Below are 21,538 nucleotides of genomic sequence, written 5' to 3'. Positions count from 1 at the left end.
ACTAAATGTTAGATATAAATGTTCTGGGTGTAACTAAATATTTAGCTCATATGCAAATCGGCACGCCCAAGAAATGGAAGTACTAAAATAAGTAAGTTTCTTTCGGCTTGTCCCGTTGGGGGTCGCCACAGCGTGATATCTCAGATGAAAGCTCGTATTTGTTTGGCATAGTTTTTAAGATGGATGCCCTTCCTGACGCAACCCCTCTTGGGGAGTAGAGGTTGAGCCCAGTGAGATACGAACTCACGACCCCTGGTTTACCAACCCAATGCTCTAACCACTGAGCTGTACTAAAATAAATGCTGTTTTTGTAGCAGTAAATAACCACATAAAAAATAAAATTAGATCTAAAAAAAAACGAGAAATGGTCCTTTGGGTTTGGTTCCTGCTGCTCTACGTTTTTTTGTCTTCATTTCACTTTCCTCCCAGTTGCGCCTACATGCTTGCTTTGATATGATCTTATACCAGTGATTTATTATCCAGTCGATCCAGGATGTATTTGCAAGTTTTTGGTATGAAACCTCACAATTACATATTGCTCACAAAAAACAAACACTTATTCAATAAGTAACCTGGCTCGCATTTGAAGATTTCTCATGGACTCCGTTCGTGTAGCGTTCAAAGTACATGGCAAGAGTTTTTATATTGTGGGGTTTCAATTATATTGAGTGCTTCCTCATTTATAAATCACCAGTGTTTCCTCATTCTCACTAACCATAGAGCATGATGACGCAATAAAAAGGGGTGTCAATAAGCTCGAGTCCATCACTGTTTTCGGGAACATCATGAGGAAACTGCAGAAAGTGAGCTATGTGGGTCCGATGAGGAGGTCCTAGACTGCATAGAAGTGACTGCAGAAGCTCCAAGGCCACATAAGGTTCTGGATCATGGCTGCGTTCCCCCGAATGCTCCACAAGCGGAGGGCTCACATCACAGCTCTGCCTCTGTACTACTCAGGGCACCTGCTCAAGAAAGTCTCTCACGAGACGGTGAGGATGGATCATAACTTATTTGTTAATAGGAAAGGAAGATGAAGAGCGGAACTCCTAATGACGTTCAGCATTTTTAGGATTTCAAGAGGTACTACGCAGAACTGCGCGGAGACACGTTGTTTCTGTATCAAGATGAAACGCAGGAAACAGTAAGGGCAACTCTTGGATTTGCTTTGTTTGTGATCGGCTAAAATTATAATTGACCAACCATGAAAAGGTTAAATAAATACTGACACTGAAAGGCCATCATGATAACAACTAGTGAGGTTCTTTATGCACAAGAGATGCGCAAGTCCCCATGCACAAAGCAGCCAGTGACTAGCCAAATAAATGGAAAATTATACTGTAATTGAAACATGTACCAGCGACCACAACAAGAATGGGGCATCAGCAATACAAATAATACAAAAGTGTAAAACCTTTTTTTTTTCTAAAGTATTGGTGGCATGGTGAAGCAGCTGTAGAGTGTTGGTCTCACAGTTCTGAAGTTCAGGGTTCAAATTCCAGCCCTGCCTTTGTGGAGTTTGCATGTTCTCCCCGTGCCTGTGTGGGTTTTCTCCGGGCACTCTGTTTTTCCTCCCACATCCCAAAAATGTGCATTCATTGAGGACTCTAAATTGCCCATAGGGGTGAATGCGAGTGGAAATGGTTGTTTGTCTATGTGTGCCCTGCAATTGGCGACCAGTTGAGGGTGTAGACTGCCCCTTGCCCGAAGATACCTGGGATAGGTTCCAGCACTCCCACAACCCTTGTGAGGATAAGCGGCTAAGAAAATTGATGCATGGATGGATGGATGGACGAACGCTTTGGCAGTGTCTCACTGCAGGCTCTTTTAATGAGGTCTTGCCTCTGTCAGTACACAGAGAAGCTGAACCTACAGCAGTTAAGGTCCATGCAGTCAGCATCTCCATATCAGAGGAAAATGCCCACCATCTTCACCCTCATGATGCACACAGAGGAGGTCCACCTGAAGGTGTTTTTCAGTCTTAAAACTAGTATTTAGAGTGTAATGGAGTAAAGGTTATTCGAGGAGAATGATACTGACCCCCCCGACTCTACAGATGGACAACGCTGACACCGGAGAAGAGTGGCGGGGTTACATTCTGACAATGGTCAAAGTCAGCTCACGCATGTTTTTTAGGTGCTCCGATACCGGGATGCCTTTTCAGGTTTTCAGAATTGAGATGGTCTGACTCATATGAAAATGTTTAAAATCTTTTAATACTTGGAAGAGGCCTATATTACGGAAAATCATTATTCTACATTTTCACTGTATATGATGCAATAATTAAACCATTGTTTAAGATTCTTGTGCATCTTTCCAGTATGTTTTAATATTTTTCATATCTTAAGTACTATGTGTAAATTGACATGCCTGCTTTGACTTGAGTTGTTTTCATTGCGGAGACATCTGGGAAAGTGAATTTCTCTTGTAGATAACTAAAGTACCAATCTATCTGTCTATCTATCTATCTGTCTGTCTGTCTATCTATCTATCTATCTATATCTATCTATCTATCTATCTATCTATCTATCTATCTATCTATCTATCTATCTATCTATCTATCTATCTATCTATCTATCTATCTATCTATCTATCTATCTATCTATCTATCTATATCTATCTATCTATCTATCTATCTATCTATGGGCATTTAAATATTTTTATATGTCCCAGTGATGTTTTTTTTTTTCTTTTTGTTGAAGTAATCATTGGCAGCACTGAGTGGGCCCAAACCAGGAGGCATCTTTCTTCCTAGTCACCAATTAACTAACCCATTTAAACGCAAACTTGCAATGAGTTTTTGTTTTATTTTGCAGGTGATTTCAGATTCAGTGAAGTTAAGGACTTTCCTTGAGATCAATTGTATGGAGGATTAGGTGTTGTAACTTCCATCCATCCATCCATCCATCCATCCATCCATCCATCCATCCATCCATCCATCCATCCATCCATCCATCCATCCATCCATCCAGCCATCCATCCATCCATCCATCAGCTGCATTGTCAAGTGATGATTGCATGTCTCCCTGCAGAAAGAGATTCCCAGTCAGCTTCAGCTGTTGCCAGGCCAAAGGATGCTGCTTGAAGACGCCCTGGCCCAGGAGAAGCTGAGGTGCACCCAAGCGGAGAAACCGCCCCTCCCTCCTCGACCGACCCACCTTCTCGGGGCCTCGGCACTTGTCCCTTTACAGAAGGACACGCTTGAGCATAGCGACCCGGAGACATTACCGTCAGTATGATTTGTTCCTTTATAAGTTATTTAGTTATTGTCCAGCCGTTAAAGGTTTTGCTGATTCTTCCAGGTGTTTCTTCAATGTGACTCGACGGGAAGCTGAGCAGATGTTGAAGCAGAACCCGGAGTATGGGGGCATCATCCTTCGCCCGTCCACCATGGCCAACAACTACGCCCTCACTCTTAGACAGGTCACAGCGAAGTACGTTACTGATTCAGCTAATACGGTACATTTATATTTGCACCCTCATGTACCACACTGTACTTAAATACACACAACACAACAAGAGCAAAACCAGACTGGTGTCAAAATATATGCCTTCACAATGATAATAATTCTCAGTTCTGATTATTTTAATAGTATAAATGCATGTTTGCGCATGCGTGTGTGTTAAAGACCCCTCTCCACTCATGAGGATGCCACGCAGTTCTATAACCACAATACAATTATTCAAATGTTTTAGGGGGCCTGTCATGAAGAACTACAGGCTGATCTGCAACAAGTCAGGATTTACCATCCAACTGGAAACAGCAGTAGGTTTTACCAACTCTCACATCATTACGCTAATTAAAAAAAAATATATCTAGCTATTTGTTAGTTTTAATGTTTTATTCATTTATTTATTTTATTATTTATTATGAATTACACATATTCAACCACAGTATAGTAGACATGAACACAGTAGGAGACACTTAATTAGGTACACCTGCACAACCCAATATGATCCTTTGGAGAAAGATAATAAATACGTACAATATTTGTGACTACAGAATCGATTTATCATCCCGAGAGCATTGTATAATATAATAGTAGTTTGGTTTCATGAAATTGGTGATTAAAATATCATAAATAGCTGAGTATGATGTAGTGCATTTGTGCAACTATCTGTATATTTAAGCCCAAGGCTTGCCTTTATTTGTGTGGGTCATTTAACCTCCAAATTATGTACTGTACATATTTTGATTGAAACAAAAAAAAAGTTAGGCATATCTGTTACAATGTTAAATGAAAAATTATTACCAGTAGTTAGCAACAATCTGTTGTAACATGTTTTTGTTTTCCTTCAGGTGACAGTCTCCTCCCTGAAGGAGGTGCTGGAATATTTCCTAGAGAAGACAGAATACATGCTTCATCCCTACATGCCAGGTGACATCTATGATGCTCGTATCGGTAAGCATTGGATCACTGACCGTCCTCAAAACATTTTCCTAACAGTGTTAGTGTGTGTTCTTAAGTATGAGTGGCTGTGAGCAGCATAATCGTGAAAACCATACATTACTGAAATGCTCTCATATAGACTATTTATCCCCCGCAGTCAATCACAAGTTCAACTCTTTTGAAGACACAACGAAAACTTTCACAGGCAGCAGATTTTTTCTTTCCACCCAGACTTGTGAAACACTCACATGCACAACTGAAGTCCTTTCACACATCATAATTAAATGTGCTCATACAGTACATCAAAGATCTGAAATATAAAATTAGTATTTACATTTTAACCCATTCATGGGTAGGGTGGCAATTTTTTGCCTTATTGAGATAAAAGTCTCCTAACGGGCCACAATCAAGGAAATAACACTTTTTCGTTTATAGTTAAGCTATATGATAATTTGAGGCAGCCATGTTGGGTCATGAAGGAAAGGGAAATAACTCCTAACTTTGACCGATAAGTTATCCTCTCTTGATACCAAATTATGGCTTCAGATTAAAACACTTAAATATTTTGATATACTGAAGGATATAATGCGTGAAAATCATGATGTCCCAAAAATGGGACGGTGCCCACAAATGGGTTTTAAGTACATGAACTATAACAACACCAATTGCTTACAATGGTGTGCGAACATGAAGGTGAGAATTTACAGCCCCGATGTGCCAATACTGTATGCCGATGTTCACCACCAACAATCTCATGCAATTTAAAAAAATGGAATTCGCTATTATTTGGCAAACAGTCCCTTTTCATTAAAGTCGACAGCTGATTGAAAATAAGTTGACAGACACAAGGAAACAGCAAACAGCATTTTTGATTGACAGAAAGTGGATGATTTCAGTTTGGCTTTCATTTTAAAAACACAACCAAGACTAAAAAAAATATAGCAAATAAGATCCAAGCAAACATCTTTGTTAGCGTCTTTGAAGATTTCGTATGACGTGCAAAAGGATTTCACTTTCCATTGGGTGCGTGTGAGTTAATAGTGAAGGATGTGCCTGACCTGAAGGGCCTTCATATTTGCAGAGGTGACACCTCGTGAATCCGTCATGTCCTCAACACCCGTATATTCACCCAAGGCACAACTGGCACCTGCGGTGCGTTTACAGACCAAGCTGGGGGAAGGTGAATATGTGGTCCCTGATGAGCACAACTTCAGTGAAGGTGTGAAAGAAAACATTTGCCTGTTACGATTCATGTTTTGTGTTCATATCAACTGAAAGTCTAAATTGATTTCCAATAGTTCAACTGGATGCAGAACTTTGGCAATTCGTGCTATTGCGGAGGAACTACACTAACAAAGAGGCCACCATGAAATTCCTCACTAGCACTGCAACATTTTAAATGTAAAGTTCATCCATGTGAGACATTCGTATTGTTTCAATTGATTTTTTTTTTTTCATTGAGAATATATTCTTTCTTTAAGAATACGATAGCCTTAGCCATTTGACATTATTTTTAAAAGGACACTCAAAGAACACTGCAAGAGCGTCATCACATTTAACGGCCTCTTCAGTTTATGGAAATATAAACGCACAATAGCTCAATACCAAGCGAATAGAAGTACATTTGTGCAACAAGTCTCTCAATGATGATGAAACAGTTAAAAGTTAGTACAGTTTAACACATAGCCCTCAAGGTGATTTATATGTGCACCGATGTAAATGAATAATAAAATAAAATTAAAAACATTCCAGGATGATCATTCATGATTCACTTGTCAGAGTCAACAAATGTTTCAAAGGTTCTTATATTTGTATATGTTGGTTTATTCTGCTTTTCTTCATCAGTACCATAGATCATGTTACATGCTTATAGAATTTACACCATTCATCACTCGTTAAAGACAGCAAAAATTGGCAAATTCTGGATAATCATTAAAAACATCTCCCTTACGTCTCCTTTTTTTGTATTGTGATTCAGAATAAGTGTTTGCACTATCACACCCATTCTTGCACTTTTAAGGGACATTCATCTGATAAAGAAATAAAATTAAACTTCTAATAATTTAGCAACTCTGGGTTTAAAAATAAAAATCACAATAAATTAGGAGTTTGTGTTCGCACAATGACGACCCGCCTCTTCATTCATGTCACGTTACATCTCGGTGAGTGACAGCTGCAGGATCCTCTCTAGCTCCTCCTCTTCCTCTTTACGTTTCCTGAAAAACATCAGATTAACAAAATGACATGAAAAATAGTCCATTTTACATGAATAACAATTCAATGTTAGTACATCAAAATGTCACATAGGGGGCAGTGTAGAGTATTCATCACAATTCTAGATACAGATTACAGTAAAACCATGCTCTCTGCAGGAGAAAGTATGTTTATAGGTGCCGATAAGATCTGTGGCCTCTGCTTGGTCAACCATGGTTGCTCCTTGAGCAACATAACTTGCTTTGAGGGCATCCTTGTGTTTCAGAATGGTGCTGATCGTCGATTTCGCCATGCCCTACTTCTTCGATAGCTCAGAAACACACACACCAGATTCGGGCTTGGCTATCAAATCCTTCTTGAAGTTGACAGTTTTACGCACCACTGTCCTTTTTTCAGCTCCAGCAGTTCCACTTGCCTTCTTTGGAGCCATGATCGGGGTTAATGGTGCTCAATTGGAAGAAACAAAGTCACTACAGTACTGGGAAACGTCCGCGAGCAGATGAATGTGTGAGTCAACTGGTTGCGCCGTGCGCTTTACATCTTTTCCGTTTTTTTTCGGGGGTGCATTTGAAAGCACAATAACAAATCGTCGTTGGTGAGCTGGTTGGGCTGTTCGAATACCGATTTTCGTTTGAAAACCGGTGCAAAAAAATCTTGAAATTTTCGTTCCAAACCAATTTGCACAAAAACCAAGACATTAAAAAACCGAGGTATCACTGTACTCACAGACATATTCTTTATCCTCTGAGAAGAATGATTAATATTATTGTGGTTAACTGAGGAGCTGTGACCGTCTCTATGAATATTCAAGTCTATATTACACTGTACCCAGGTGGGCAAGTGTGGATACCAGAGGGAGTAGCACTATATGTCCATGGAATTGAAGCAAAAGATGACAAAAACTTAATTCATATTAATTTTGACTATCATTACTATATTTTTTCATAATATTATGGAGTGCTATTTTTTTCCCTTATTAAAAACGTTTTTTTCCCCTAAATGTCATGGAGGCTGACAAAGATTTATATATTCATTCATTTCAAAAGGTAAAATATTTGAGATACAGTGGTGGTCACGGGACAAATTAAACCCAAATGTCAAGGCACCACTTTTCTCCCTTGATTCCAGTTCCTGAATTTTAATTGCCCAGGGCTTCAGTGCTTTCTGGTGGCATCATAGAACATTACCTAAACACAGAAAAGGTGATACCTAAACACAGAAAAGGTGAATGTGAGCTTAGAAAAATGAGAAAATAGCAAGCTTTGAAAAAAGGTAGTGTCCAGTGTAACTACATGGACCAGAAGAGAAAAGGAATAAAACTAAATTGATGGTATTTATACCCATGTCTGAATGCTAATAAACACTAAAACAGGACCTCACCTGTCTATCTCCTCCTGCTCACGGCACGACAGCTCCATGGCGATGCGCAGCTGCTCATCAAAGCCCCTTGCCCCACCAAAGTGTCCCGATAACGGGGGCTCACTTTCTGTGTTGTAGGACAGAGGGTAATTGGTGACGGGATCCAAATGAGAGTCTAGTGAGGGCTGGCTGTGGGCTTGTGCATCGTCTCCCCTTCCTCTGCTGGCCAAAGAAAGAGACAGAGACTCCTGAATGGCCCTGTTTAAAAAAAAAAAAAAAAGAAATGGGTAGGAAAGAGAAAGGCATCACTCCTGAGCTTCAGTAAAGAATACCTGGTAGTTCTTGCCAACATGAGTAAGTTGAAAGGAAGCGATAATCACAGTTCTTTTCACAAATGCTTAATGACTTTAGCTAGCCTTTATGCTACCAAATTAGCAAAGTATGATCATGGTTTTATTTAAAAAAAAAAAAAAAAAAAAAAAGCGAGCTCAAGAAGACATACCAAAAAGTCAGCTCACCTCTCCAGCTGAGTGTCGTCCTCATACAGGGGTGACTGGGGTCCCGGACGACTGTTGGTGAGGGCCTCCCAGATGGTCACCTAAAAAAATTAACCCACACCTTATTTTTGCATTAATATGAGACACTGGTCAAACAAGTGGAAAAAGATAAAGCATGTGGTCATTTATGAAGGTCAACTTGTGGCAAACAATTGGGCTTTACGATCAGGATTTTTGGGGCTGATCAAAAATGAGAACCAATCACTGATCTGATCACAAGATGGACTGATGCGTCTATTTACCATTGAAATGAGAAGTTTACATACACTGCAAAAATACATTTCATTTTTTGTCTCACTGTTTGAAGTCAAACCAAACTAAACAGGTCAGTCTGGATCACCAAAATTATTTAATTTTGTTTAATGCCACAACAATGAGAGAATTTTCCATTATTTTCTTCAAGGTCAAAAGTTTACAAACATTTGCTTGTTATCGAGGAGCATTTCTTTTGAAGTGCATGACTTGGGTCAAAGGTTTTACGCAACCTTCCACAACCTTCTGAGAGTACTCTGTTGGAATCCTGGCCCATTCCTCGTGACAGAACTGGTGTAACTGAGTCAGGTTTGTCAGTTGCCTTGCTCACACATTTTCAATGGGATTCAGATTAGGGCTGAGTGATGGCCACCCCAAGACATCGACTTTACTCTCAAGCCACTTTTTAACCATTTTGGCAGTATGCTTAGGGTCACTGTCCATTTGGAAGACCCATTTGCAGCCACGTTTTAGCGTTGTGGCTGATGTCTTGAGATGTTGTTTCATTATTTCCATATGTTCTTTCCTTAAGCCATCTACTGTATTTTGTGACATTCACCAGTCCCTCCTGAAGAAAAACAACCTCACATAATAATAATATCTCCATGTAGTATTTTTTCTTCATGATGCAGTCCATTTTATGAAGAGTTCCAGTTTCTGCTGCGGCAAAACAGCCCCACAACATGATGCTCCCACCTCCACGCTTCACAGTTGGTCGAGTGTTCTCAGGTCTACTGGGTTCCCCTTTTTCTTCCAGATGTAATTGGTCATTACGGCCAAACAACTCCACTTTAGTTTCATCAGATCACAGGACGTCTCCAGAAGTTTGAGATATTTGTCTTGCTGTCTTTTTGCAAACTAAAATTTTTTTTATTTTTCCATAGGAGTAATGGCTTCATTCTCGGTGAGTAGCCTTTCAGCTCATGTCGGTGCAGGACTCATTTCACTGTTCTTCACTTTTATACCAGCGTCATCCAGAATCTTCACTAGCTTTTGTTCTGGGGTTGATTTTCACATTTTGGACCATAAGAAGTTCATACCTGGAACACAGAACCTCTCTCCTTCCTGAGCGGAGTAATAGCTGAACATTTCCATGTTTATACTTACGTAAAATTGTTTGAACAGATGAACGTGGGACCTTCAAGCATCTGGCAATTGTACCAAAAGATGAGCCAAACTTGTGGAGCTCCAAGATTCTCTCTTTGATTTCCTGGCTGATTTCTTTTGATTTTCCAATGATTTCAAACAAGAATGCAGAGTATTTAAAGTGTGGCCTTAAATACAACCCCAGGTGTGTTGTCTATCAACTCACATGTTGTGGGGAGCTCCCAAAGCCATAACCTCATAATCTGGGCTTCCCAATGTTTTGTAAAGACAGTACTTTTGTGTCTGCAAACGTTTGACCTTGAAAAAAATAAAATTCTCCAAGAAATTCGCTCTCTCGTTATTGTGGCATTTAACAAAATTAAATAATTTTGGTGATTCTGAATGACCTGAAACAGGAGAAGTTTAGTCTGATTTGACTTTAGACAGTGAGGCAAAAAATGAAGTGTGTCTTTGCACACAGTATGTAAACCTCTGGCTTTAACAGTAAATGACCTGTTCATTTACGGCATAGACCTGTGTACTTAATGGCTCAAAAGATATATATCTACAATAAATAATGTAAAATTGTTAATCTATTTATGCTAGTAAGGCATAGTGACAGACAACAAATGAATGGTCTCCTATTAGATGGTAGTCAGTACATACAGCAATTGATGTGGCTACGATTTGCAATAAATGTGCGTTGGATCCATTAGAGTTGGAAATCAGTCCTCCTGTTAGATCATGTAATCAATAGAACGGCAGATTGTTTACACACAACTAGCACTAGCTTGGTGTTCTGAGCACCGTTGACCACCATCAGGTTTTTTTCCCGTTTTCTTCTTATAATACAATGGGCGCAACCCGCTCATGCTGTCATCCTCACTGTAACGAGTGGTCTCATTTGAGTTGTCAAGGTAAAGCCCAATAATCGTAAAAAATAAGATGCAGTGGTATTGGAATACAAGATTTTATTGCAATAATCTGACATTGTGCAATTGTGAAAGAGCAACTTGTCTTGTAGTCTGATCTCTGCAGTACGTGACGTCTTGCCTCAGCTGCCTTTGTCATGTCCCTGCACTTATATCGGATTCAAGTCTAGACTTTGACTATGTCACTCAAAAACCTTCATTTTGTTTGTTTGTGCCATTCAAGAGTTAACTTACTGGTATGTTTTTGATCATTATCTTGCTGTTAAAGAGCAGAATTCATAGTTTCACTAATCACAGTTCTACCTTTATGGTATGGTTTGCTGGATTCCTAAAATTTTAGAAATGGCTTTGTAACCCTTTCCTGATAGAATCAACTACTCTATTTCTCTACTGTAATGGAATTACTCTCCTTTAATTTTGTTGCAGGCTTTTTAGATATTTTGCCTGACTTAATGTTATTGCAACAGATTTTGTTTCAGTGATTTCTTGATTGAATAAGTCTGGAGATAATCAGGCTTGGGTGTGATCAATGACAATAAACCAAAAATTGTAATTAGCCATGATTGAACATGGGGGTAATTATTTTCTTTACGCAGGGGCACGTCATTTTTTTTTTCTTAATAAATGAAAAGATTTTATGTTCACTTGGGATATATTTGCCTCATTTACATTTGTTTGATGATTTTAAACAAAGTGGGAAACTATGCAGAAATATAAGAATTTGATTAGGGGGTGAATACTTTTTCCTGGCACTGTACATAAATTATTACTTGGTCATGCTGCGTTAACGGGTGGTCTAAGCCAAAAATACAAGGGCCGATATTATTGTCCCACTCCTACTCTTCTGGTAACTACGCCAGGATACATTGATTGATGTTCAAAAGTCAGCAACTTCTCTGTTTATTCAGTTCACTAAGATGACAGTGAGAACGAATGAGCCAATCAGATGAAGCTCTAAGCTCTGACCTGGTCACTTTCTGTACCAGCATCTAGGAGGCTCTGCTGGATGGCAAACTGCAACAGGTTGTCATCCTCATCTCTCATTGGCTCACTGCGCCCGGGACCGAGGGTGGTGTAGTCTGCAGGGGGCTCAAACACTGATGGGTCCACATCACAGTGGAAGGGAGTGGCCAATTCCCCTGTGAAGACAGTTTTCAAGAAATTGTAGGCACCTTTAATTGCCTATGATTCAGTAAAACTCAAATTTTGCCATTTAGGCACAGTAATGGAACACCTAACTGAACAATATTCCCTGAGCCTGCATATTGAAGACCCCTCCAACTACTTAAAACATCATCTACTTCCGCTTCAAGATTGCTTCCATTTATGGTCATGTTTTAAGAAAGCTAGATGAGAATATTAGAAATACATACACAATTGTTTTAAAACCTCACTTCAAGATATTGTAGCGACAGTGGGGTATTTGTATTCTTTTTATTGCCCAGTATGTCAAAAAACAAGGAATTTATGTCCAGTACTTAGAGCTGCATTAGCATGACAATAGACAGACATTTTGACAGTAAATACTTTCAAACATAAAAACTCTACCAAGAATAACTAAGCCTATAGAAATGTAATGGCAAGCAGGGAATAGGTGTTGGAATGTCCGCTGGTTTTAGTTTGCATTGTCTGACTTCGCCAACCTGAGGGAAGGAGCTGGAAGAGGTGCTGACCAGGATGCAGAAGATCCATGAGGATTTTTCCACTGTGCAGAATTGCTTTAACACCACCTGTGGCAAGCCGTGCTTCCTCAGAAGCCACAGGAACTATCCCCTCTGTTGGGCCATTTTGAGGATGGAGTTGACGTGGGTCTCTCAGGCCCTGACCTGAGAGACTGTAATTCCCAGGAACTTGAAGGTCTCAATGGTTGACACAGGGCAGTTGGACAGCCTGAGGGGCAGCTCCATAATTATCTCTATAGTCTTGAGTGAGTTCAGCGCCAGGTTGTACACCGGAGCCAAGATCCAGCCGCTCCACTTCCTGTCTATACGCAGACTCATCTTTGATGAGGGCAATAACAGTAGTGTAGTCTGCAAATTTCAGGAGTTTGGCAGACAGCTATGTTGATTTACAGTTTATGCAGAGAGAGGACTCATCCTTGGGGTACCCTGGTGCTGATGGTCCGTATAGATGACGTGGTGTTCCCAAGCCTTACCTGTTGTGTCCTGCTCGTCAAGAAGCTTTAAATCCGTTGGCAGATGGCAGGAGAAACACAAAGCTGGAGAAGAGTGTTTCGGCAATGATTGTGTTTAACACAGAACTGAAGTCCACGAACAGGATCCTCCTGTAAGTCCCTCCGCCTTCAAGGTGTTCTAGGATGAAGTTCAGTCCAATGTCATCCACAGACCTGTATGCTTGTTCGGCAAACTGCAAAAGCTCCAGCAGGCTACCTGTGAGGCTCTTGAGGTAATCCAGCACAGTGCGCTCTTCATGACCACTGATCTCTGAGCAACAGGCCTGTAGTTATTAAGACCTAAAATCCCAGGTTTCTTGGGGGCTGGGATGATGGTAGAGCATTTTAAAAATGGATGGTACTTTACACAGTTCCAGACATGAAGACTGGAGCGATAGCTGGTCCACGCAGACTTTGAAGTAGGATGGCAACACAAGGTCTGAGCCCACCGATTTATTGATCTTCTATAGTTTATAGCTGTGTCTCACATCCTATTCATGAAAGGTCAATGCAGAAGTCAGAGTTCCATGTTGTGGCTGGGTGGATGTGGGATTTGAAAGTGATCTTTTCAAAAAGTGTTCAAGTCATCAGCTAGTCTGTCTTTGTTCTCCACTTGTGGAGGCGTGGGGGTGTTGCTTGCTGCTGGTAAGCAGTTTGAATCAAAACAATGAACAAAGCAGGAACATTGGCAACCATGGAATAAAGTCTGCTTGAAGAAATGGACCTAAATCACCAGATACATTTAATTATGGTGCAAAATCAATGGAGAATGCAATAGCGTCGGTGGTGTGTGGAGCCGGGAGGAACGGTAAGTACATCATCGCAGCATGTGATAACAACGGACCTGCGACACAATAAAACACTTTCAGCATAAAAGTGATACAAATCCTCTTTTCTGCCGGACTTAACAGCCAAACAGGACTGATAACAATAAATAAATGTAAAATATATGTTTTCTGTGTTTTACTACCGTGTTTCACAGATCCATTTGGAGAGTGTACGTGAATAGATACCTGCTTCTTCTGAGGCCTCAGTTTTGTGAACAGTCACTGAGCTCACAGGCTCATCACACCCGCACAAGTTACTAAAGGTCACTCTGGCATTCAGGACATGGAAAAGCGGAATCTCTGATGGACAGAAAGGAAGTTGAATCACAGAATCACATGGTAAATAATGACCAGCCCCAAAAATGGACTCACCAATTTTGACGGGAAAACCTGGAGGTAAACGTAACGTGATGAAGTCACGCAGTTTAGCAAAGTGAGCATTAGAAATGGCCATGAGGTCGATGATGGGTGTCACTTGTTCGGCCAGCGACAGTGGATGAGTCTCACTCAACCACAGATTAGCTTTAAACCTGGAGATAATACAAACAGAACAATGCTGAGTTCTCTTGTGCATTGTCATGTCTTATTACCATGGCCCAGCCTTAGTTGTACCTCTGCACTTTGCTGGTGAGCTCTATGGGACGTCCAATGTCCCGGCCGTTGAGGTTGAACTCCGGATTAAAGTATTCTTCAGCTGTGATGGCCGTGGGGTTATGTGGACTGGCACACTGGGACACATTACTCTACATTAATGCAGAGAGACACTGAAATGTGAAGTCCTGTGACAGACAGGTGTAAATGGTGTGTATAGTGTTTAGAGTTTTCCCCGTTTCGAAAAATTATTCTAATTGTCACTGAATGAGTTAGGAGCCACAGTCTAGCCTCTAGCCTCTGCTGGCTAATCAGACAGGCTCATTGGGCTTTCCCAGCTGTGGGGAGAGGTGCATGGTGAAAGAGAAGACCCAATGCTGCTTGGCACCAAATTGAAGCATATCACTGTGACGTATGTTTGAATTGTTAATGTTCAAAGAGTCCTGCAAGTCACTGTTCTTGGAGCTGCTTTTGTAATCAATGCATAAGTCATAAATACCAGTTTGGTTGTGTCATTCCAAGCAGTGATGGTGCTGACTTGGCCCAATAGCTAGTTTCGGGTGGCCAAGGCAAACATATCCACCGCCGTATCCACAATAACTGAAGTATGGTGGTTTACTTCAATTTGGACAAAAGGTGACTTACGGTGCTTTTCTATTACAAGCATCAGGATGGCATGGCCCTGTTCTGCCTCGACCTCACATGACCTGGCATCTGTTGATTTTCCATTATAACATGCAATGATCAAAAGTGGGAGGGATTGGGACGACATCAAGAAGAAGGTGCTTCATTTTCTGCCAGTGTGGACAAAAATGCCCACACCTGCTCAGTCGACCACAGAACAAAAGCTACTTTAAGGCTGTCGATCATTGTGCAGTGTGGTCCAATCATCGCGTGAGTTGCCAACACACTACAGCACTTGAGCGACTGCACAAGTGCCCTCAAGAGTGTGCCTTTATTGGTGATTGATGCTGTGTACTCAGTGTCTTGTACTTTATCAATTATCTTAAAACAGAAAGATGGAGGTGGCATGGTGGCGCAGCTGGAAAGCGTTGGCCTCATTCACAGTTCTGAGGTCCTGGGTTCAATCCCGGATTTGCCTATGTTGAGTTTGCATGTTCTCCCCGTGCCTGCATGTTTTTTTTTTCCAGGCACTCCAGTTTCCTCCCACATCCCAAAAACATGCAACATTAATTGGACACTCTAAATAGCTCATAGGTGTGATTGTGAGTGCTGCTGTTCGTGTCGATGTGCCCTGCGATTGGCTGGCAACCAGTTCAGGGTGTACCCCACCTCCTCCCCGTTGACTGCTGTGATGGTCTCCAGCACTCTCTGCGATCCTTATGAGGATACGCGGCTAAGAAAATAGATGAATGGATGGATAAAAAGATGAATTTATAGTTAAAAAAGACAAGATGCTAAAGAGAGGGTTTGTGACAATAAAACAAAAAAGATGTATGGATACTTGAAACGAGGCTTGGCACAGTAAGTCAAAATGGCTTTTGCCATTCGTTCTGATATGAGCCAGAAAATTAAGATTTTCTGATTGTTTTTACACACCCACTCAAATGCCAATTCAAGTCACCACTGTGCATGGAACATCATTCAAAGCTTGACTATAGAATGATTTTGTTATTAAAAAAAGCTGAAGATACACTTCCTCCCCCCCCAAAAAAAATAAATAAATCCATAATAAATCACAATCACAATATTTAAAAAAAGAAAGGAAAAGAAAATGCACTTATACTATTTTTCCAAATCATTGACCCCTCGTCCTGATTGACAACTAGATAGTTTTGATTGGATCCACATCGTTAAAACCTTCTTGGGTTCCAGTAACAAGGACCGGCTACGTATGGCTAGTGGTTTAGCCACGTTTGTAATTAGCTACAATATTCTGGCTAAATAAACAGTGTTGCTTGGCAATTTTTATACTGTTTACATGCATATGGAGTGTCATGACCTGGTGCCAGCCATGGGATTCTAAAAATATTTTTGGATTATTTTGTTCTCCCTTCTTCTGAAGTGTTCTGCTCTTCAAGTAGGCGCCATGGAGGGCAGGTGGGATAATTTGATGCAGTGGTGCTTACCCCATTTTGAGCTGTGTGCTGTTCAGCTATTCCGAGGAAGGACTGCAGAGGAGTTTTGGAACCTGAATGGGAAATATTAATAAAGGCATTAAATTTGCATCAAGTCAAAAAGACGACATCTTTGACAGATGAATTTGAATTATGCTTCTCTCTTGTTATGGTTTTATTGAAATTTGATTTTCAGATACTGCTCTGTGAGCTCACCTTTGCTCCGTGATTTATCCTGGTCTGACAGATGCTCTGTTCTTGACCGAGTCACCAGCTCCACATTAGTCGCACTGTAAACCTGATCATCAACATATTTGTTTTTCTAAATTTAAAAAAAAAAAACTTCCACAATAGATAGTACAACCTTAAACAGTGTATTTGTTCAGTCTGTAATTTAGATGCCAACAAGATTTTTTTTAAATGTTCTGTAAATCCTACTTTGCAAATAAAAACACTCCTTAGAGTCATATATTAAAAATTAAATCTCACCTTGGCTTCATAGCCACTGACCATCTCAGTCTTCTCAGATCGCCATCCCCAAATCCCAGACTTGTTACTAACGATTAAACAAAAAAAGTAAATATATTATGACACTATACGGTTCACAACAGACCGGTTATGTATTAAAAAAAATTTTCCGCACTCTCAAAGCTTTCAACCTTTCAATATATCACTTGTTGTAGAAACTGGCAGATCACTGACACTGCCCTTTTAAATTATGCAGTCAAAGAATTTTCTCACTAACATGATACCCTCTGGTACCTTGCACAACACAAAAGACGGGTTTATTTTCAACAGCACACGCGTCTTACCGCTCAAAGGCAATGTTGCGCGTGTTAAGGTGCGTGGAGACGATGGGCGATGTGAGTCTCTGAGCTGTGTTCTCCTGTGAAGGCTGCATGGCCGCCAACAGGGAGGGCGCATCACGTGGAGATAAGACGAGTGGCTCAGTGTACACCACCTGCTTCTCATGGTCCACCTCCATGACCACAGCCCCATTATCTATAAGGGTGGAGGAAAGGGTGGAACCTGAAGTTTTACGGGAAGGTAGTGGGATCAGACTTTTTCCATACTAACCTCCACCCTTAAAGATGTAGCTCCGTCGTCCTTTCAGCCATGTCATGTGTTCAAAGCCCAGCAGGGTAGTATCCACGCGGAGACACGAGCCTCTTTTCCACACCCGGTAGACATCACTGGGGCACACCTTAGACACCAAAGGTACTGAGGGGAAATGGTAGAAGAACTACAGGATTTAAACAAAGAAGAGGTGCTGTAAACACAACAGCTATAATATTTGGAACAACCTACAGAAAACAAGCGAAGTAATATTTTAACATGTGGAATGACACTAACATACAGAGCTGTGTCAATACTGTACGCCTCTCATCTAGCTAAATAACAAAACAAAATTGGGAAATGCTCTAAATAATACAGTGGGGTTCGTAATCATTGGAAGAAACCAACCACTGAGAACATTTATCGTTGTGAAAGCAGAGCTTTATTGTATAGCTCTTGGCAGCAATTTGAGCATGTGTATGTTGTGCCAAGTAAGTTTATAGCTTACCAAACAACCAACGATAGTCGAGGGTTCGTGAGGACTAAATTCTAACTAAAGTTAAATCGTTTTAAGGTTGTACCGTTAGAATTGCTGCCAATCTTTTGAAAGAAACAATGCCTCTAAAGTGGCCACTGTGCATTACATCGTGTCGCTCCATGCTGTTTTGAGTTTCAAAGGATTTAGGCTTGAAAAGACAAACATGAGGCAATATTACAGTACATGGTGATGTGACGCAAGTACACTCAAATATACATAGTGTTTGTTCGGAAATGAGCTCCAAGCGTACTCTTACGCTCTGGGACGTTCAGCATTGTTGGAGTGTGACGGGGGTTATTCGGAGTGCTGGAGCACACTTCTGTCACCCTGACTGAGACTTGTTCGAGCTTGTAAAGTCATAGAAAATGGAGCGTGCTCTGTCTCTGTGAACACTGCGCTCTGAGCAGGAGACTGAATTTCTGAACTTACCCATAATACTTTGTAATTTAAGTGAAGCGTTCTCTTGGCTGTACATTTTAAGATAGTTAACTGGTTAAAAAGATTCTTCACCACAAGTCCCCTTTACTTAAGCCTTAATTTGCCATTATAGTTAAAGACATTGCTGAAATATATTTTAATTGTAACATTCATTTGGGTTAACTTTATTAGAAACTTGAATGAAAAAAAAAATGGTAAATGCAACGGATTATTTCTATTCTCATTAAAAATTTGTTTTGAAATCAAAATAAACCCAAAGTTGTGTTTGAAATGATAACACTGTCACATGTCTTCATAGGAGACTTTTTGCTGAAAGGATAAACAACAAAAACACACAGTCACCCCAACTGGTGAACTCCCACTTCATCTCCACATAGAAGTCCCGAGCCTGGAACAGACAAGAGATGGAAACAAGAGGATCAGACAACTTGGCATTTCACAAACTTTACTGATGCATGGCAGGTTATTTTACATAACGCCATTAGGTGGAAACATCTCTATTCCCAAATATGGTCAAGTGCAGATTTTTCAAATACAGTACTAATGGCTTGTTACCATCTTGTGTTATTTGTGGCTGATATTGATCAATTTAAAGTGATGAAAATAGATTGAGAACACATCTGACTCCTACAAATCTCGGGGAAGTGTTGTAAAACTCTGCCTCTTTTCTTGTTCGGTGAAAGTTGTGCAGAATAATTGCTGCCTATATTCAGCGTCTCGATATTTTTTAGACAATAAGTGAAAATAGTACGTAAGTTTCAGGAGGCTTGTTTTTATAAAAATCTATCACTCCAATGCATTTTTGTGGAAGGAAGATGAGGCATGGAGTAAATACGCATGGAGATTAAAATCTGACAATTAGACACTGTTTTAATGAATTACCGGTATATCATTAATGACTCACATTTCAGACACTCGATTTTGAGACATACTAAAGGCTTTCAAAGGGTCAGGGGCTTGACGCGAAAGCACCTTTTGATGTGCATTGCTGGCATGGTTGATATGCTGTCCTAATTTAATCAATGACATCATTTGAATTTTTTTTAATCAATGTGATTTTGGAGTGGTGTTGTGTTGTTACTGTACAACGGTATATGACAGCGTTATAAGGTATGATATCATTTTGAACGAAGTGGTGTTAAGGAACTCAAGATAGATGGGGTTTTGGAAATTTCCTGAAAAGCTGTCATTTTGGGCAGCACACCTTCCCACAGTTGAGAGGTCATGGGTTTAAATCCATTTGCATGTTCTCTGTGCCTGCATATTTTTTGTCCAGGTACTCTGGTTTCCTCCCACACTCAAAAACATGGTAGGTTAACTGACAATTCAAAAGTGTCCATAAGTGTGAATGGTTGCTTGTCTTTATTTGCCCTAGGATTGACTGGCAACAAGTTCATGTCCCCTCTTGCCCAAGGTCAGCTGGGATTAGCTCCAACTCACCCATTACCCTAAAGAGGGTAAGCGTGATGGAAAATTGGAAGGATGGATGGAGGTGCAAGGATTCTGCCAGACTGAATATTAAAAAAAAAAATCTCAAGGCAAAACACAGAACAAAAAATGAATAACTGGTATTTCAAGAAAGAGCTTATGAGCGATCTCTAACAACATACTGGTTGGGAATAACTGAGCTAGTGTCAGATGACATGTTTCTATCAATTGTGTGGAGAACCAAACAAAGTTGAAGCTTTAGTGAGTTAACCTGTCGTAGTTTGCTCAGCAGCTCTGGGATGCCCGCCAGCCGCTCAGTCGCTCGTTTGAAGTCTCTGTACTGAAGCACCAGTTGAACCAGCTCAGGGTCCCCGGTGCTCACTGCCTCCTGCAAAACTGAAACAATACTTCAGTGACGCTTTACTTACCGCTTGCAAGTCCCCAAAGCAGCAGAAAGGAGGCCACAACAGAGCACTTACTTGTCCACCCCTGTGCGTTGCAGTGTGTCGGGTCTGCTGTGTATCTGAGCAGCACTCGGGTAGACTCCAGGTGGCCCAGGGAAACTGCGAGCTCCAGTGGGGTGCGCCCTCTCGGATCCACCCGCTCAAGGTTCTGCTGCAGCAACACATTAGCAGCTTCAGCGCAATGCAGTGCGACACATCAGGTTGATGGCAAACAAACCTACCTCATTCTTTTGCATCTCCTGGTCAAGCTCCTGATACTGATTGTTCCACACCAGGAAATGCAAAGGAAACTGTTCTTGGGCCATTTTTGTCGGTCGCTTGACACTCAAACAGTATTATATATATATATATTTTAAAAAAATACTATGAGTGATGGGACTTTGCGACTTCTGGTAGCTCGTTGGTTAGCTAATAGGCTAGCTCAGTAAAGCAGGAGCAAAATACATTGTTACCAAAAGATGGAGGGGGAAAAGGTGTTCGCTGTTTAAAAAAAAAAAAAAAAAACGTCACAAAACAAATACATCTGCGTTGTTAACGCGACGAGGTCAACAAACCTGATTGTCGTGTGTATCTTTTAAATTAGTGGGCTGAGTTAGCCTGGCGAACTCAGCCCACTAATTTGATATAGCAAGAGCAACTAACGGCTAGTAAGCTAGCTAACGTGGATCACTGGCTAATAATTGTTTTTCTCTGCTCCACTTTTCCATTGTGAAGGAGAAAAAAGACATCAGGTGGTGTACATTTTAAGTTCAATTGCGTTCATTTTCTTGCCTTGGGGGGAATCGCCGAGCGATGTGGAGGTTTGCCACCCACATGCCTTGCTCATTCGCAGCACTGTTTCAATAAATATATCCGGCCTTCCTTCAAGTGTGACACCGACGGTGTTGTCGGCAGCTGCTTATCACCCCGCTCAATAAACTCCCGTCGATTTGTAATCCAAGCGCATCACTCGTAAAATCTACGTGATAACGACATCCTTGCTTCGAACGAGACAGAGCAGCAAATGCGTCGCTTGACACGCTTTTCTTCCTGGTTGTGGTAGGTGGAGCCGTTCATCAGCTGACTGCAGGTCACAAGGTTCACTATACTGAATTCGATACATGTTGAAATGCATTCTATCTACTGTAACTACTTAACTCGTACGACTCAAAAACAGA

At 40.8% G+C, this 21,538-nt stretch overlaps 2 protein-coding genes across 5 annotated transcripts; one reads left to right on the top strand and one right to left on the bottom strand.

Annotated features, from left to right (window-relative positions):
- Positions 1–887: 887 nt before the first annotated feature.
- LOC133508271 (signal-transducing adaptor protein 1-like) lies at positions 888–5,819 on the top strand. Its single transcript, XM_061834039.1, has 9 exons — positions 888–989; positions 1,070–1,141; positions 1,849–1,965; positions 2,054–2,110; positions 3,030–3,226; positions 3,300–3,431; positions 3,694–3,763; positions 4,298–4,400; positions 5,470–5,819. Exons 1-9 carry the CDS (start codon positions 888–890, stop codon positions 5,661–5,663), a joined length of 1,044 nt encoding a protein of 347 aa, XP_061690023.1. The 3' UTR covers positions 5,664–5,819.
- Positions 5,820–5,937: 118 nt separating this feature from the next.
- ankrd13d (ankyrin repeat domain 13 family, member D) lies at positions 5,938–21,456 on the bottom strand. 4 transcript variants are annotated; one of them, XM_061834030.1, is made up of 17 exons: positions 20,936–21,456; positions 20,603–20,861; positions 20,397–20,532; positions 20,189–20,313; positions 18,832–18,877; positions 17,535–17,678; positions 17,270–17,486; positions 16,947–17,013; positions 16,674–16,755; positions 16,470–16,531; positions 14,401–14,531; positions 14,161–14,318; positions 13,975–14,088; positions 11,755–11,927; positions 8,480–8,559; positions 7,983–8,219; positions 5,938–6,604 (listed from the first exon to the last, which is right to left on the bottom strand). In XM_061834030.1, the coding sequence occupies exons 2-17, from the start codon at positions 20,684–20,686 to the stop codon at positions 6,541–6,543; spliced, it is 1,920 nt and encodes a 639-aa protein (XP_061690014.1). In that variant the 5' UTR covers positions 20,687–20,861; positions 20,936–21,456; the 3' UTR covers positions 5,938–6,540. The 4 variants fall into 4 exon arrangements, with proteins under 4 accessions (XP_061690014.1, XP_061690015.1, XP_061690018.1 ...); XM_061834031.1 differs by having other exon boundaries at positions 20,397–20,529; positions 20,603–21,456; XM_061834034.1 differs by having other exon boundaries at positions 17,270–17,459; positions 20,397–20,529; positions 20,603–21,455.
- Positions 21,457–21,538: the final 82 nt, after the last annotated feature.

The sequence above is a fragment of the Syngnathoides biaculeatus genome, chromosome 11 (genome assembly GCF_019802595.1).
Source record: "Syngnathoides biaculeatus isolate LvHL_M chromosome 11, ASM1980259v1, whole genome shotgun sequence".
Lineage (NCBI taxonomy): Eukaryota > Metazoa > Chordata > Actinopteri > Syngnathiformes > Syngnathidae > Syngnathoides > Syngnathoides biaculeatus.
The sequence above is the reverse complement of the archived record's forward strand: the minus strand, read 5'-3'. Positions and strand labels throughout refer to the sequence as shown.